The sequence below is a fragment of the Mya arenaria genome, chromosome 13 (genome assembly GCF_026914265.1).
Source record: "Mya arenaria isolate MELC-2E11 chromosome 13, ASM2691426v1".
Taxonomy (NCBI): domain Eukaryota; kingdom Metazoa; phylum Mollusca; class Bivalvia; order Myida; family Myidae; genus Mya; species Mya arenaria.
In genome coordinates, this window is record NC_069134.1 from 49,120,869 (window position 1) to 49,139,911 (window position 19,043).

Sequence of the window (19,043 nt, forward strand, 5' to 3'; positions counted from 1 at the left end):
AAATGACACGTTCGAAAAGAATACAGGCTTTATTGGCGATTTGTGGAACAAGTGTAGTCCTCATTATCTGTAAATACCAAATCTTCAACAATCAATTAGATCTTGGTAAGTACCAATTAACAAATATTAACATAGCCAAGTTAGTGTAAGCTTTATTTTTCGTAAAGAGCAATTGACGTTGGATTCACGTAAACGCCTTATTGAAGTAAGATTAAGTTAATTCCTAATATTTTTAAACAATTAACTGTGTTTCATAACGTTACGGTAAGAAGCGTTCACTGGCACCTGATTTTCAAACTTAAGTTTGTTTTTTTTTAAATAAAAAAAATCTCATAATTCCAAACTAAATACGACAATGCCAGAAATGTGAACACATTTTCAATGTTCTTTTGTTTCATAAATATGCACTTTGTACTGTCTATATGTTCGATAGATAGACAGTAGAAAGTGCATATATATATATATGAGAAAAGAAATCACATTTGTGTCATTGTATTTTTTTAGTTTTGAATTATAAGAAAAACAATTTATAAAAAAAAATGAGTTTGAAACTCCGGCGCCAGTGGAATCGTTATTGAGATCAAGCCAATGATGTATTGTTAAACAGCATAAAACGCGTACACGTATCAACTCAACTTAACTCAACTCAGAATATTTTCTCCTATACAGAACATATTCATTTACATTGTAATAAATTTACATGAATGGTTATTCATTAACATGGTAATGCTTTATTGAAAATAAAATTAATAATAAATTGTGATGAATCTTATACACAAATTTATAATTGTAAACAGATAGTAGAAGATAATAGTTATTCAGATAGGTGATAATTATTTGTTCCAGTGGAAAATCGTTTAACATGTGAAATATCATGTTTTTGCTCTGATATAAAAACGTGTCGTGTTATTTTACGAAGTCACTGTTATTCAATGACTTTAAAATATTAAACAAATTAGATATTTCATTTTAATGTGTAACAGTTAATTTAAAAAGAAATGAAAATATTTGTAATCATTCTCTTAAAAAAATGTAATATTTAACATTGTGATTGTGATATCGACCTCACACACTTTTGTATTTTCATGCGAGGTCCTTCTGTTCCTGTCCGGAATAAGGCATTGCTCCTTATGTATACGGATCGATGATTAGTAAATTCAAATAGATAAATAAATATACAAGAAAACACAAGTCTTTGTCATATTAATTTTGTTGAATATTATCCATGTTGTGAGCAAAGGTAAGCACGGGAACGAAAAGTCAGTGATTTAACTTTTAACATCCAACATTGAAAATCTCCATGGCAACATTTATTGATGCGTGTATTGTTTTTGTATAAAGACTTCAACAATTTTGTATTTTGGCACTAATCCCGTCTGTCCGGTTCTTCTATTCTTTCCTATAATAAACCCCTTTTCTTGAACTTGACTCTGCTTGAAGGTGTTTGTTATGATGACGTCACCGACCTAAAATTGAAGAATAACATTTTATGGATATTTACCGTTCATGGCAGATTTGACAATGCTTACACAATGCTTAGGAAACTATAGGGAAAACAATATGGCTTAAGAGTGAAGATAACGATGAGCTGGTATGAATTAAACTATAGTCCGTTTCCATGTTATTGCTGGTATGAATCAAACTATGGTCCGTTTCCACGTAATGGCTGGTATGAATTAAACTATAGTCCGTGTCCACATTATGGCTTGGTATAAATCAAACTAGAGTCCGTTTCCACGTCATGGTATCATTGTAAAGGACAAAAGAACATGACCCTGTTTTGGTTCGAAACCAAGTTGTCTTGTTTGAGATACCGCCATATCCCTATAGATAGTTATTGAATATAAAAAACTGCTTTAGTTGATTTTATAGGGCTTTACCATTATAACATTATTATTGATAGCAACATAATGAAATCAACTCGATTAATTAACGATTTCATTATTTTACGATTCCAACTTCACGAGTTGAATTGCAGCAACGAGTTATCCGGAAATGTCTCGCTTTCAAAATAGATCATCATTCCGATGCATGCATTATACAAATCTCCTACGCATTGTTATCCCTTGATGAGAAGATCACCTACGCAATTAGCTAGACATTTGAACGGAAAAACAAAGTACCCGCTGTGTGGAATTAGGTATTACACGCATATTAAAACACTGTTGTGGTGTGATTTACAAATTAGAAAAACACAATTACAATAGAAGCTACAGTAGCAGGCCCAATTTCTCAAAACTTCTTAAGTTACATCAGGATTAAGCTGAGTTCACTATTTTTGTTTTTCAATAATTTGCATAATATTTACATCTTTGAAAGTGTAAGTTCATTATTATAATGATCACAATAAACCATTTTCATTTATCAAAATTCAAGTGGGTATTTCGGCTAATTCAAATAAGCTACATAAGCCTGTTAAGCTTAAGAAGTTTCGAGAAATTAGGGCCAGTCATGTTTAAATGCACAAAGGTCAAGGATAAACAAGCAACAAAAAAGAGACAAACGTTACAAGGAACAACTCTCAAAATATCGCCATTAGTAAATATTGGGCAGCCGTTTCGGAACGGTCAGTAAATGTTTAGAAAATTTTAAGAATTCGCTTTTTAAGTTAAATATTTTTTCTTACCTTAAAACTTATTTCCATATGCACTGGATTACTATGGTGCATCATAGCAGTATATATTCTTGATAATTGTATATAATAAAACCAGTCCACATCTACGGAAACTGCTCTGTCGAAAGCATCCCCTGTTTGTACGTGCATGAGTTCGTACGCCAATCGACATATCTGTTAAGCCATGTTTAGATGTATTCATATACACACATATATATGATATATAGTATAATATATAAAATCAGATTCTTATGTATTTTGCATGATTCTGAATCGAATATTTTTACTTTTTATAATTCGAGAACTCGCGGAATTTATTAGGAGTTGTAGTGGTTAAAAAGAAACTAGACACCAAAAATCGGCAAATACAGTATTTCTTGAACACAAGCCTATAATTGCAAATGCCACTTAGTAGGAGGCTGATAATAAATTATTTTACATTATTTCAAGAACAAACGCAACAATCATGTTGCTGTCTCATCTGAGTTTCGCCGTTTTAATGGTTTCCCAGTTTAAATCATATCTGTTAATAAATTCAAAAAAATATACCGACGCTATTTTCAAACTTACTGGATTTTACGTGGTAAACAACCACCAGTGTGTTTCGATTTTTCTAGCAATTGTAGCAACTGGTGTCAAGTCACTTTAAATTTACAGAACACACACGAAAGAACAAAACGCATCAGTTCAAAATTTCAAAACACACAAAATTTCAATCATATGATAAAGCATTGCATTTGGAATTTAAATGCACATGAATTTGTCAATAATATGTACTAAACGTGCGATTGGCCATGACGTATTGACTAGAATTTCAGAATATATTTCGCTATATATTAGGATTTAACATTTCAGTTCACATGGAATGGGTCCTTCTTTAGAAAAAAAATCATACGTTCACTGCACTGACAAGTTATTCAACCCCTCAGAACTGCAATTAAAACACTCATTAACGATTTTCTCTTATCCAACAATTATCAAGAAATTTTAAATGTCAGTACACATCCATTTCAGAACTGCAATTAAAACACTCATTAACGATTTTCTCTTATCCAACAATTATCAAGAAATTTTAAATGTCAGTACACATCCATTTAGTATATGCATTGTACTTACATTAGAACTCATGGTACACACGAGAAAGTCGCATCTTGACAACAAAACAGTGTCGCGAACAATTCCATCCATTGCCAGTTTTTCTGACGTTCGAGTTTTAACATTCGTGGAGTGCTTTGTTGTGGTTTTGTTGAACATAAACACATACTCTGGGTATCTGTAAAGAGGTTTAGTACACATATAGAATTCAAAACATAAGAGGTGACCAAAACCAAAAGGACAATGGAATAATTGAAATCTTTACAAACTTTTGCTCGGCTTCGGAGAGAACTTCGACGTTGTCCGACGCCAAATACACCTTGCGCTCAACACGGCCGTGAACTGCCTCGTATGCATTGTACCTGGTTATTTGTGTTAAATTGGTGTCATTTTTTACAGAAAAAGGTGAACATCTTCGTGTACCACTTAACCTAGTAATTTGTGTTTACAATGTGTCAATTTCTACAGAAATAGGTAGACATCTTCATATACATGTATGTATCACCGTTCCTGGCGATGTGTGTACTATGCTTGTAAATATATGTTGACATAGGCAGACAACTACACATATGTATCACTGTACCTAGTAATAAGTACATATTAATAAAATAGACATCTTTAAATATATTTCATTGTACCTGGTAATTTGTGAAAACTGTTTGTTAATCTATACAGAAATAGCTTGACCGCTCTATATATGTTTTATAAATTAAAGTACAGTTCAAGATCTTTTTGGACATATATATGTTCTTAAAGTGTTGTCATGGAGATTGGTATGAACCAATATAAAAACGAAACACTAAAGAACTCTAACGTAGAAAAGAAAAATAGGCAAATTACTTCATTCATTTGCATTAGGCATACTTATCCAAACATTGACCTTTAAAATATACTAACCAATCAGCCACATGTCTCATGTACTCTTCTAATGCATGGAACCTGGCCTCTGGACCAATCTTGTCCGTTCTTCTTACGTGCACCCTTAAACAAAAATTTACAGCAGTTAGTAATCATATTTGATACATGGTTACTGAATATTAATGTACTTTTAACCAACATTTATAGCAGTCAGTATTCATAATTGATACATGGTTACTGAATATAAATGTACTTTTAACCAACATTTATAGCAGTCAGTATTCATAATTGATACATGGTTACTGAATATAAATGTACTTTTAACCAACATTTACAGCAGTCAGTATTCATAATTGATACATAGCTACTGAATATAAATACACTTTTAACCAACATTTAAAGTAGTCAGTATTCATAATTGATACATAGCTACTTAATATAAATATACTTTTAACCAACATGTAAAGCAGTCAGTATTCATAATTGATACATAGCTACTGAATATAAATGTACTTTTAACCAACATTTAAAGTAGTCAGTATTCTTAATCGATACATGGTTACTGAATATAAATGTACTTTTAACCACCATTTATAGCAGTCAGTATTCATAATTGATACATGGTTACTGAATATAAATGTACTTTTAACCAACATTTAAAGTAGTCAGTATTCATAATTGATTCATGGTTACTGAATATAAATGACTTAAAAAAACATTTATAGCAGTCATTATAATTAATTGATACAAGGCTTATGAATATACTATAGCAGTCAGTATTAATAATTGATACATGGTTACTGAATATAAATGTACTTTTAACCAACATTTTAAGTAGTCAGTATTCATAATTGATACATGGCTACTGAATATAAATGTACTTTTAACCATCATTATAAGTAGTCAGTATTCATAATTGATACATAGCTACTGAATATAATTGTACTTTTAACCAACATTTAAAGTAGTCAGTATTCATAATTGATACATGGTTACTGAATATAAATGTACTTTTAACCAACATTTATAGCAGTCAGTATTCATAATTGATACATAGCTACTGAATATAAATATACTATAACCAACATTTAAAGCAGCCCGTATTCATAATTGATACATAGCTACTGAATATAATTGTACTTTTAACCAAAATTTAATGTAGTCAGTATTCATAATTGATACATGGTTACTGAATATAAATGTACTTTTAACCAACATTTAAAGTAGTCAGTATTCATAATTGATAAATGGCTACTGAATATAAATGCACTTTTAACCAACATTAAAAAGTAGTCAGTATTCATAATTGATACATGGTTACTGAATATAAATGTACTTTTAACCAACATTTAAAGTAGTCAGTATTCATAATTGATTCATGGTTACTGAATATAAATGACTTAAAAAACATTTATAGCAGTCATTATAATTAATTGATACAAGGCTTATGAATATACTATAGCAGTCAGTATTAATAATTGATACAAGGTTACTGAATATAAATGTACTTTTAACCAACATTTATTGCAATCAGTATTCATAATTGATACATGGTTACCGAATATAAATGTACTTTTAACAAACATTTTAAGCAGTCAGTATTAATAATTGATACATGGTTACTGAATATAAATATACTTTTAACCAACATTTAAAGCAGTCAGTATTAATAATTGATACAAGGTTACTGAATATAAATGTACTTTTAACCAACATTTATAGCAGTCAGTATTCATAATTGATACATGGTTACTGAATATAAATGTACTTTTAACCAACATTTATAGCAGTCAGTATTCATAATTGATACATGGCTACTGAATATAAATGTACTTTTAACCAACATTTAAAGTAGTCAGTATTCATAATTGATTGATGCTTACTGAATATTAATGTTCTTTTAACCAACATTTATAGCAGTCAGTATTCATAATTGATACATGGCTACTGAATATAAATGTACTTTTAACAAACATTTAAAGTAGTCAGTATTCATAATTGATTGATGGTTACTAAATATTAATGTTCTTTTAACCAACATTTATAGCAGTCAGTATTCATAATTGATACAAAGCTACTAAATATAAATGTACTTTTAACCAACATTTATATTAGTCAGTATTCATAATTGATAAATGGCTACTGAATATGAATGTACTTTTAACAAACATTTAAAGTAGTCAGTATTCATAATTGATTTATGGTTACTGAATATAAATGACTTAGAAAAACATTTATAGCAGTCAGTATTCATAATTGATACATAGCTACTGAATATAAATGTACTTTTAACCAACATTTATATTAGTCAGTATTCATAATTGATACATGGCTACTGAATATAAATGTACTTTTAACAAACATTTAAAGTAGTCAGTATTCATAATTGATTTATGGTTACTGAATATAAATGACTTAGAAAAACATTTATAGCAGTCAGTATTAATAATTGATACATAGCTACTGAATATAAATGTACTTTTAACCAACATTTATAGCAGTCAGTTTTCTAAATGATATATGGCTACTGAATATAAATGACTTAGAAAAACATTTATAGCAGTCAGTATTCATAATTGATACAATACTTCAGAATATACTATAGCAGTCAGTATTAATAATTGATACATAGCTACTGAATATAAATGTACTTTTAACCAACATTTATAGCAGTCAGTTTTCTAAATGATACATGGCTATTGAATATAAATGTACTTTTTACAAATATTTTAAGCAGTCAGTATTAATAATTGATACATGGTTACTGAATATAAATTAATTAAAAAACACATTTATAGCAGTCAGAATTATAATTGATACAAGGCATCTGGATATACTATAGCAGTCAGTATTAATGATTGATACATGGCTACTGAATATACTATAGCAGTCAGTATTATTAATTGATAAATGGCTACTGAATGTACTTTAGCAGTCAGTATTTATAATTGATACATGGCTACTGAATGTACTTTAGCAGTCAGTATTAATAATTGATACATGGCTACTGAATCTAGTTTAGCAGTCAGTATTAATTATTGATACATGGCTACTGAATATACTATAGCAGTCAGTATTAATAATTGATATATGGCTACCTAATATACTATAGCAGTCAGTATTAATAATTGATACATGGCTACTGAATATACTATAGAAGTCAGTATTAATAATTGATACATGGCTACTGAATATACTATAGACGTCAGTATTAATAATTGATACATGGCTACTGAATGTACTATAGATATATGGCTACTGAATGTACTATAGCAGTCAGTACTAATAATCGATACATGGCTACTGAATGTACTTTAGCAGTCAGTATTAATAATCGATACATGGCTACTGAATGTACTATAGCAGTCAGTATTAATAATCGATACATGGCTACTGAATATACTATAGCAGTCAGTATTAATAATCGATATATGGCTACTGAATATACTTTAGAAGTCAGTATTAATAATTGATATATGACTACTGAATGTACTATAGCAGTCAGTATTAATAATTGATATATGGCTACTGAATGTACTATAGCAGACAGTATTAATAATTGATATATGGCTACTGAATGTACTATAGCAGTCAGTATTAATAATCGATACATGACTACGGAATGTACTATTGCAGTCAGTATTAATAATCGATACAAGGCTACTGAATGTACTATAGCAGTCAGTATTAATAATTGATACAAGGCTACTGAATATACTATTGCAGTCAGTATTAATAATTGATATATGGCTACTGAATATACTATAGAAGTCAGTATTAATAATTGATAAAAGGTTACTGAATATACTATTGCAGTGAGTATTAATAATTGATATGTGGCTGCTGAATATACTATAGCAGTCAGTATTAATAATTGATATATGGCTACTGAATGTACTATAGCAGTTAGTATTATTAATCGATACATGACTACTGAATGTACTATAGCAGTCAGTATTAATAATCGATACATGGCTACTGAATGTACTTTAGCAGTCAGTATTTAAAATTGATACAAGGCTACTGAATATACTATTGCAGTCAGTATTAATAATTGATATATGGCTACTGAATATACTATAGCAGTCAGTATTAATAATCGATATATGGCTACTGAATATACTATAGCAGTCAGTATTAATAATTGATACAAGGCTACTGAATATACGATTGCAGTCAGTATTAATAATCGATACAAGGCTACTGAATATACTATAGCAGTCAGCATTAATGATTGATACATGGCCACTGAATATAAATGACTTTAAAAAACTTTTATAGCAGTCAGTATTAATGATTGATACATGGCTACTGAATATAAATGACTTTAAAAAACTTTTATAGCAGTCAGTACTAATGATTGATACATGGCTACTGAATATACTATAGCAGTCAGTTTTAACAATTGGTACATGACTACTGAATATATCATAGCAGTCAATATTAATAATTGATACATGGTTACTGAATATAAATGTAGTTTCAACCAAGCTTTATAGCAGTCAGTAAACATAAGAGATACATGGTTACTGAATATAAATGCCACTTTAACAACAGTTATAAGAGTCAGTTAACATTATTCAGTCATGACTACTGAATACAAATGGTAAATGGTAACAGACACATGAATGACAAGTGCTGTATAATAACAATCTTGTTTTATTTATTTTTAAAGTCGTAACACTATTCTAAGTTTAAATTAGAATGCAATATACAATTGGATTGACAAAGCTGGTATATCCATTATCTTCTTATTGGTTTTCTCTGAGTACTTAGGTTTTCCAAAAAGTACAAAGTCTGTGATTGTTTAAACCTATGTTATACTGAGATCGATTCTTTTAAGTGTGTTTTGCAATATTTATTTCTCATTTATAATTACTAATAGACAGATATAGAACACATAATATTAAAATGCTACATGTACCCGACAACTGGGGATGTGAACGGCATTGTCTGAATTGCGTCCTGAAATATTCTCGAAAGTTTATCTTTCCCCAGCATGACGTATTCAGCCATTACTCCTATCCACCAAGCTGACGGATGTTTGTTGAAGGAAAACAATTTCTTGGCCAAATGATTTGGAATTTCCGTTGGATTCGTAATTGAATTTCCAGATGCGGGCATCGTCAGTTCTTCAAATGAAGAATACTTTGCAAGGTCTTTCTCTACAAAAAGTAAGTACAATTTAAATCAATAGTTGAGTGTTCAGTCCGAAACCCTGTAAGAATATATGGTAACATTGGTTAACTTTTTCATTGGCATTAGAAGTACCAATACTTAAAGATATATAAAATTAATCCAACACTTTCATTGGTATTAGAAGTGCCAATACTTTAAGATATATACAATTAATCCAACACTTTCATTGGTATTAGAAGTACCAATACTTAAAGATATGTACAATTAATCCAACACTTTCATTGGTATTAGAAGAACCAATACGTAAAGATATGTACAATTAATCCAACTCTTTCATTGGTATTAGAAGTACCAATACTTTAAGATATATACAATTAAATCAACACTTTCATTGGTATTAGAAGAACCAATACTTTAAGATATATACAATTAATTCAACACTTTCATTGGTATTAGAAGTACCAATACTTTAATATATATACAATTAATTCAACACTTTAATTGGTATTAGAAGTACCAATACTTTAAGATATATACCATTAATCCAACTCTTTCATTGGTATTAGAAGTACCAATACTTTAAGATATGTACAATTAATCCAACACTTTCATTGGTATTAGAAGAACAAATACGTAAAGATATGTACAATTAATCCAACTCTTCCATTGGTATTAGAAGTACCAATACTTTAAGATATATACAATTAATTCAACACTTTCATTGGTATTAGAAGTACCAATACTTTAAGATATATACAATTAATCCAACACTTTCATTGGTATTAGAAGTACTAATACTTTAAGATATATACAATTAATTCAACACTTTAATTGGTATTAGAAGTACCAATACTTTAAGATATATACAATTAATCCAACTCTTTTATTGGTATTAGAAGTACCAATACTTTAAGATGTATACAATTAATCCAACACTTTCATTGGTATTAGAAGTACCAATACTTTAAGATATATACAATTAATTCAACACTTTCATTGGTATTAAAAGTACCAATACTTAAAGATATGTACAATTATTTCAATACTTCCATTTGATTTAGAAGTACCAATACTTAAAGATATGTACAATTAATCCAACTCTTTCATTGGTATTAGAAGTACCAATACTTTAAGATGTATACAATTAATCCAACACTTTAATTGGTATTAGAAGTACCAATACTTTAAGATATATACAATTAATCCAACTCTTTCATTGGTATTAGAAGTACCAATACTTTAAGATGTATACAATTAATCCAACACTTTCATTGGTATTAGAAGTACCAATACTTTAAGATGTATACAATTAATTCAACACTTTCATTGGTATTAGAAGTACCAATACTTTAAGATATATACAATTAATTCAACACTTTCATTGGTATTAGAAGTACCAACACTTTAAGATATGTACAATTAATCCAACACTTTCATTGGTATTAGAAGTACCAATACTTAAAGATATGTACAATTAATCCAACTCTTTCATTGGTATTAGAAGTACCAATACTTTAAGATATATACAATTAAATCATCACTTTCATTGGTATTAGAAGTACCAATACTTAAAGATATGTACAATTAATCCAACTCTTTCATTTGTATTAGAAGTACCAATACTTAAAGATATGTACAATTAATTCAACACTTCCATTGGATTTAGAAGTACCAATACTTAAAGATATGTACAATTATTTCAACACTTCCATTGGATTTAGAAGTACCAATACTTAAAGATATGTACAATTAATCCAACTCTTTCATTGGTATTAGAAGTACCAATACTTAAAGATATGTACAATTAATTCAACACTTTCATTGGTATTAGAAGTAACAATACTTAAAGATATGTACAATTATTTCAATACTTCCATTGGTATTAGAAGTACCAATACTTTAAGATGTATACAATTAATTCAACACTTTCATTGGTATTAGAAGTACCAATACTTAAAGATATATACAATTAAATCAACACTTTCATTGGTATTAGAAGTACCAACACTTAAAGATATATACAATTAATCCAACTCTTTCATTGGTATTAGAAGTACCAATACTTTAAGATATATACAATTAATCCAACTCTTTCATTGGTATTAGAAGTACCAATACTTTAAGATATATACAATTAAATCAACTCTTTCATTGGTATTAGAAGTACCAATACTTAAAGATATATACAATTAAATCAACTCTTTCATTGGTATTAGAAGTACCAATACTTTAAGATATATACAATTAATTCAACACTTTCATTGGTATTAGAAGTACCAATACTTAAAGATATATACAATTAATCCAACACTTTCATTGGTATTATAAGTACTAATACTTAAAGATATGTACAATTAATCCAACACTTTCATTGGTATTATAAGTACTAATACTTAAAGATATGTACAATTAATCCAACACTTTCATTGGTATTATAAGTACTAATACTTAAAGATATGTACAATTAATCCAACACTTTCATAGGTATTAGAAGTACCAATACTTTAAGATATATACAATTAATTCAACACTTTCATTGGTATTAGAAGTACCAATACTTAAAGATATGTACAATTAATCCAACACTTTCATTGGTATTATAAGTACTAATACTTAAAGATATGTACAATTAATCCAACTCTTTTATATCAAGCTCTTTCATTGGTAAAAGTAATATCAATACTTTAAGATATATACAATTAACCAATAGTATGGGTTTGTTTATCTGTAACATTTGGAGCAGCCTAATTACTATAAATGCCAACTTAACGTATAGCTCTAAAAAACAATAAGAGCCTAATGACTATACAATATCACAAATGACTTGTCGACAATACACAGTCTTAAGACAAAATAATAAAACATTAAAACTTACCATTGTTTATATTCATTGAATTTGATATCGAACAAGGCCATTGTCGCCTATGTTTTAAATTCATATAATTTCCCCAATTCGTCGGAATAAATGTAGGGTTCTTTGCATCCATGACCAATGCTCTCTGTAGGGAAAGAGCAGCTACCAAACAACTAAGGGTTCTGTGTATAAAACTTCCTATAGGTGTCCAGAACACATGCAGACACGTCAAAATTCTAGATGAGTTACATTGGGGAGATTCCTAGAGGCAAACAGAATGAAAACATGCATGTTTGAAATGTATAATAAATCTAATATAAAAACTGCATCGTCGATTTGATTAAAACTGTGCAATAATTGTGCACTTTAATAATAAGTTCAATTCTGCCAACGCCCCCTTGCACCGCTTAAGCGCTATTTAATCTTTGTCGATATTGATTCTCCAAAAATATATAACTAAACTTTTTTTAAGTAATTATGTACCTGAACCTATTATACTAGTCATCAGAATTTTTCAAATGGTAAAATCTAAAGACCAAATATTTTTTCAAGTCGGACGAATCAATGTATTAAAACCTGCAGGCGATATTAGTTCGAAAAAATTTACTATAGCTTCTTCAATTTGGTTGAAAAGAAAATCTATTATAGACAGTGTAATTTCATGGAATAAATTCTCATCAATTATATATATATATATATACGTTTTTATTATGTATCCAGTACAAACAGAAAGTCCCAATACTCATTTTGAAGCTATTAAGGGCATTCTCTTTCATGCTATTTTTTTTATAAAGTTACTTTTATCCATGTATGTACAAAACGTTTTGATCATTTTTTAATTGTTTTTATTCGCGGAGAACCGGATTTTTTATAAAAAAAAATAAGTGCAGTGCTGCATCTTTCAAATATGTTGAATATGACATGATATAGATGCAGTGTGTATTTGTTAATATGAGTGCATAAAAATAGGTGACCTCCAAATAATTCAATTTGCTGAGCATAAATATTTCCCAAAGGATAACTCGTATGATCTTATATGTATATATATTAACGCATTTCACAGCATTAATGATACAATAAATTATATAATTCAGAGAATAATATCAAGGGGTGGTCAATAGGCAGTTTGAGTCAATTTTGTGGTCGTTTACCATATCATTGACTCAGTATATAGGTTAATTACTTACAACGCCCAATCCGATTAGCTACATCAATGTTAGATGAAATTAAAACCAATATTAAATATCTCACACACACATACACACACGACCCAACCCCTTAGTGCCGTACGTACCGTACATATTCTTAATTTATCAACGTGTACCTTATATTGATTCAGATGATATTGGACCTCACTCTGCAGCTCACGTGACATCTTTATTCTCCATTCGTTACCCGTCTGATGTCTGATTTGTTCTTCTAGGATCCCCCTTGCGAGTTCACTGGCATGTAAAATAAATTAAATACAAGGACATAATATATATTGCCAATGTCGTATGGTTACAAATTAAATATATATAAAAACTAACTTTTAAAACATTTTTTTTGTATTTGAAACCGAACAAACATTTGAACCAAAAAACTGATATAACAAGCCATCGAGCATTGCTAGCAATTGTCCCCCAACAGGTTTGTTGCCATAGTTACAACTTTTTTTAAATATGTTTACTTGACAACAAAAGAAGAAGTGCATAATCCCTAAATGCCCTTCTTTTTACGTACCAGATTTCATGATTTTAGCTTTTTAATACTTTTTGAGTTATATTAAGATCCACCCAAAAGTATTATTTTCACTTATTTGTAGCCATAGCAACCACAATAATTGTCGAAAACAAACGACGTTCATAATACTATAATGGCCCTAAGAAGATAAGAAAAATATTACGTCTGTAGTTTAAGAAGCTTCTTGCACACATTTGATAACGTTTCCATTATCCCAGAATCGTTTGCAGACAGTTCCTTCAAACCTTCACATCTTTTGAGAACAAACTCGGAAAAATGGCCAAATCCTTTGTCGTGATACCTTTGTATTAGTTCCTTTTGAATTGCCTCGTTAATCGGCAACCGATCCTTTCTCTATAACAACAATAAGCATATATGGGTTTGAGTGCACACACACACGCACGCACGCGCGCACGCGCGCGCACGCACGCACGCTACCCGGGCGGCTAAATCCTCTTATTACTCAATTCAAACAAACTGATGCACATGAACAACCGTAAGAATTTAAGGACCCGATAATATATAGACAGTACAAAGTTCATATTTAAGAGAGAAAACATATTTTCAATACCTTTTCACATTTTTGGCATCTTAATTTTTAGTATGGAATTACAAGATTTTTTTATTTAAATTAAAAAAAAAAATGAGTTTAAAAATCCGATGCCAGTGGTATTACCTATAAAGATCTTACTTCTGTTTTCATTTCTTTTGATTGATTTCTTATCTGTGATTATATACAGTGTGTGTATACCACGTAATAAATTACGTCATATATACTACGTCGGAAGGCAACATTTTGCTTAAAAATAAAGACTTAAATTAAAGATAACTTTTCTTTTACTACAGCGTTTTAAATAAAACAAAGGGCAGTATATGCCGCTTAAGGTGCCCCGCCTTTTTATTGTCGAAGTTTGATAAGGTGATTAGTTTAATCAAACACTTCGACAAACCTGTTTCCAAATTTCCATAATAATGTTTTGACAGTGCTTCGACAGACGGCCGTAATGTGAAAAGGTTTGTCAAAGTGTTTTAAGACACTAAACTCTCAATAAAACTCTGATAAAGACCGAATGCGGGGCTCCGTAAGCGGCGTAGACTGCGCTAGTTTCATTTAAAATGGTGAAGAAATACTGAAGTTATCTTTGTTCAAAGTCTTTATTCGAAGCAAAATGTTGCTTCCGACGTAGCATTTATGACGCAATTTATCACTTGGTATACACACTCTGATATATTTAGCGACGATATGCGTCCAGAATTAATGCCAATAAAACCGTTTTCTCAACTCGAGTTAATTTAGATAAATAAAGCTCTGGTGAATATGAAAGCAATTTAAAACACATAAGGCTGTATATAATACAAATTCGCGCATCATACCAATGAAGAAAATGGCGAACTTTTTACAACGTCTTGAAGTTTAAGATCAATCTGCGTAGATGAGAAGATTTCTTCAAAGGTATATAACATATTTTCTTTAACTCTGGAATTGAATACAAAGTTGTACAATACTACTGGATAAAAATATCTAAGCAAATGTATTTTTACGAAATATTTATAACCATCTTGTTTACAGATGCTTTATCGAATTCTATAGTCTGATGTAACAAATGTTACCATGGCAAATAAAGGTAATTGTTGTTGTTGTTGTTGTTGTTGTTGTTGTTGTTGTAAAAACCTTACAATTCCTGATGAGTTATGTAAGGAAATTTTTAATGAAGAAACAGAGTATTTATTTCTTAAGGCTGTGATTAAGTTAATTTATTACACGCAATATTGAATATATATAATATATGAAATTACTAATAAAAACATTTTATGTAATGTGAGTTTTCATCCTTGTAGATACTTATAGATAAACACTATATCCTGATGCGGAGCGCATGTTTCCCTTTTATATTCATCTTGTTAAATAATTTACCACTATCCCAAGAACATGAAGAAAGCACTGATTAGGGGCTGATTTAGGAATTGGCGTTAATGCTGCACACTCACAGATTTACCATTTTTACAACTTTTTTTGTCTTGGAATGAGCAATTTTTTTAGATAATATCTGCAAATCAGTGATATAAGACTGCTGACAAAATATCAGATCGCAGATTTTTATAATTCCGTTCCAATTTTATTTTTTTTGCCTAAGACCTTTACTGACGGTTTAAGAAAAAAAACCAGTAAACATCATTTGTTTAACTTATAAATAAAAATCTGCGATCTTATTTTTGTCAGCCGTCTTATATGACTGGTGTTCATGTATTTTCACATAAATTGGCTCGTTCCAAGACAAATAAAGGTCAAAACGTTGAATCTGTGAGAGTGCAGCTTTAAAGGAAAGAACGAATGCCCCTTGCTCAACGAATACAAACAACACACGATTTTAGTTAGTACTATAGCAGTGTGTGTATACCACGTGATAAATAACGTCATATATGCTACATCGGAAGGCAATATTTTGTTTAAAATGAAGACTTAAATTAAAAATAACTTTTCTTTTACTACACCCTTTTCAATGAAACAAAAGGCAGTCTATGCTGCTTTAAGAGCACCGCCTTCGTTTTATTACCGGAGTTTGATTAGGTGATTAGTTTCCTCAAACACTTCGACAAACCTGTTTCCAAAATATAATGTTTTGACAGTGCTCCGTCAGACGGCCGTATTGTGAAAAGGTTTGTCGAAGTGTTTTAAGAAACTAAACTCTCATTCAAACTCTGGTAAAAGACCAAAGGCGGGTCTCCATAAGCGGCTTAGACTGCGCAAGGTTTCATGTTAAATGGTGAAGAAATGGTGAAGTTATCTTTGTTTAAAGTCTTTATTCGAAGCAAAAAGTTGCCTTCCGACGTTGCATTTATGACGCAAGTTATCACTTGGTATACATACACTGTATAGGGCTAAACGTCGTTTCGAAGGAAATATTTTGTCATTTCAGTGTGGTATATTGCTTCCAAACGCATTCTTTTCATAACCTTTCTTTATTCATAAAACAAATGTTAACTTGAACTATTTTAGAGGGGGCGCGCACCGGATGCGCCCCAGTCTAAAACCGCGAGTGTATATGCTATTTCGTAGTTGATTTTAATAACATGCGAATTAATGTGCCATAGGGCATAGTAATGACATTCAGATACACCAGAATGCATCGATTATCTGGTCTGATGGTCTGAAAGATATGATTACTTAACAAATACAATGAAATATTCAATGAAAAATGTATTCCGGTGGTTTATAGAGAGTTATCAGTGCATATAATGATAGTTCACTTGTTAAACGATTTTCCACAGGAACAAACAAGTATCTTTTAAATGTAATAACTATAATATTCTACGATAGCCTATTGTTTTAAGTTATAAATGGGTGTATATGATTCATCACTATTTATCATTATTGGTATTTTCAATATACCATTACCATGTTAATTTATAACTATGCAAGCAAATGTATTACAATGAAAATGAAAATGTTCTGTTTTGGAGAAAATATTTTGAGTTGATTTCAGTTGAGACGTGTTCGCGTTTTATGCTGTTTAAAGTGACACTCTTATTCAAAATCAATACATACACACGTAAAACAAACAACAATTTTGACTGATAAACCTTTAACTACATACTAAATAATGCATTTATGAAAAATATAAATTACTGATAACAAGATTCTAACCACGTATTTAATAGCAGAAAGCGCAAAAATATTAAATGATTGGTGAATGCTAAAAGATTTACTGTGGTGTACTATAGTCTCATAAGGTAGAACTAGCTTGTTTTATTGTCATTTATTTTAAATTAAACTCGGTATCCTTCATTAGAAACATTATTTTCGATATTTATTCATCCTTTTTGGAATATTAAAACAATATTATTAATTGTGGTAAATCTTATTTGGGAGTAAGAGTGCATCTTTAACAAAACCTAACTGGCTTGATCTCAATAATGCTTCAGACCGTTACGTTATGAATCATTTTTAATTGTTTCAAAAACGTTTGTAATTAACTCAAACTTACTCCAATAAGGCGCTTACGTCCGACAAAGTACTATTCATGTAGTTCTGCAAAGACGTGGTTTTCATATCTTGAGCAATTTTAACGAAGTCTCTCTTTGCTTGAGATGCAAAATGTAGCATCATTTCCGTGCTATTAAAATGTAAATTTGTGAGTGTCGAGACGGAGTTCTTTTTTGGTTCGTTTGTCGGCATAGTAACTGGAAAAAAATTGAGAGTTTCAGGAATTCTTCGTTCAAGTGTTCTTTATGAAAATATAGCTTACACAAGGGTGCCGGAATTTTACAATAAAAATATAACTTGGTTATGAAAATATCGGTAAATCGGTACTTACGAAAACCTAATTGTTTGTTGACGAATTCGTATTTACAGATAATGAGGACTAAACATGCTCCGCAAATCACCAGTAAAGCCTGTATTCCATTCACACGTGTCATTTTTATAAGAAATATAGTAATCCGTTATCAGAGTATTCCGTCAAATATTGATATTTTTCCAACGATCATGATAATGATGAAAGTCAAAACTTTTTTTCTTCTTCACTTTTGCATCAATAACAATTTTGTATTAGCGAAATCAAACACGAAGTGACGATTGACTATTCGTGTACATTGGGGAAATAATACCCGTAGCCGTTATGCTCGGCGGGTAATCATTAGAGCCATAACATTTTGTTATGTGTTGAAAATGCTCCAACGCGTCTTCCGTTATAGTGCCAATGAGTGGAATATGGATGTAAACAGTGAGTATGGTTTCTTATTTTTCATTTTAAGAGGTTT

General features: G+C 30.1%; 1 protein-coding gene across 1 annotated transcript; it reads right to left on the reverse strand.

Moving 5' to 3' along the window:
* Window positions 1-507: 507 nt before the first annotated feature.
* LOC128212787 (alpha-(1,6)-fucosyltransferase-like) lies at window positions 508-18,801 on the reverse strand. The gene is made up of 12 exons (XM_052918097.1): window positions 18,599-18,801; window positions 18,269-18,464; window positions 15,657-15,759; window positions 14,446-14,636; window positions 13,885-14,002; window positions 12,582-12,822; window positions 9,492-9,732; window positions 4,607-4,690; window positions 3,979-4,071; window positions 3,731-3,887; window positions 2,627-2,788; window positions 508-1,466 (listed from the first exon to the last, which is right to left on the reverse strand). Exons 1-12 carry the CDS (start codon window positions 18,699-18,701, stop codon window positions 1,311-1,313), a joined length of 1,845 nt encoding a protein of 614 aa, XP_052774057.1. The 5' UTR covers window positions 18,702-18,801; the 3' UTR covers window positions 508-1,310.
* Between the last annotated feature and the right edge of the window lie 242 nt (window positions 18,802-19,043).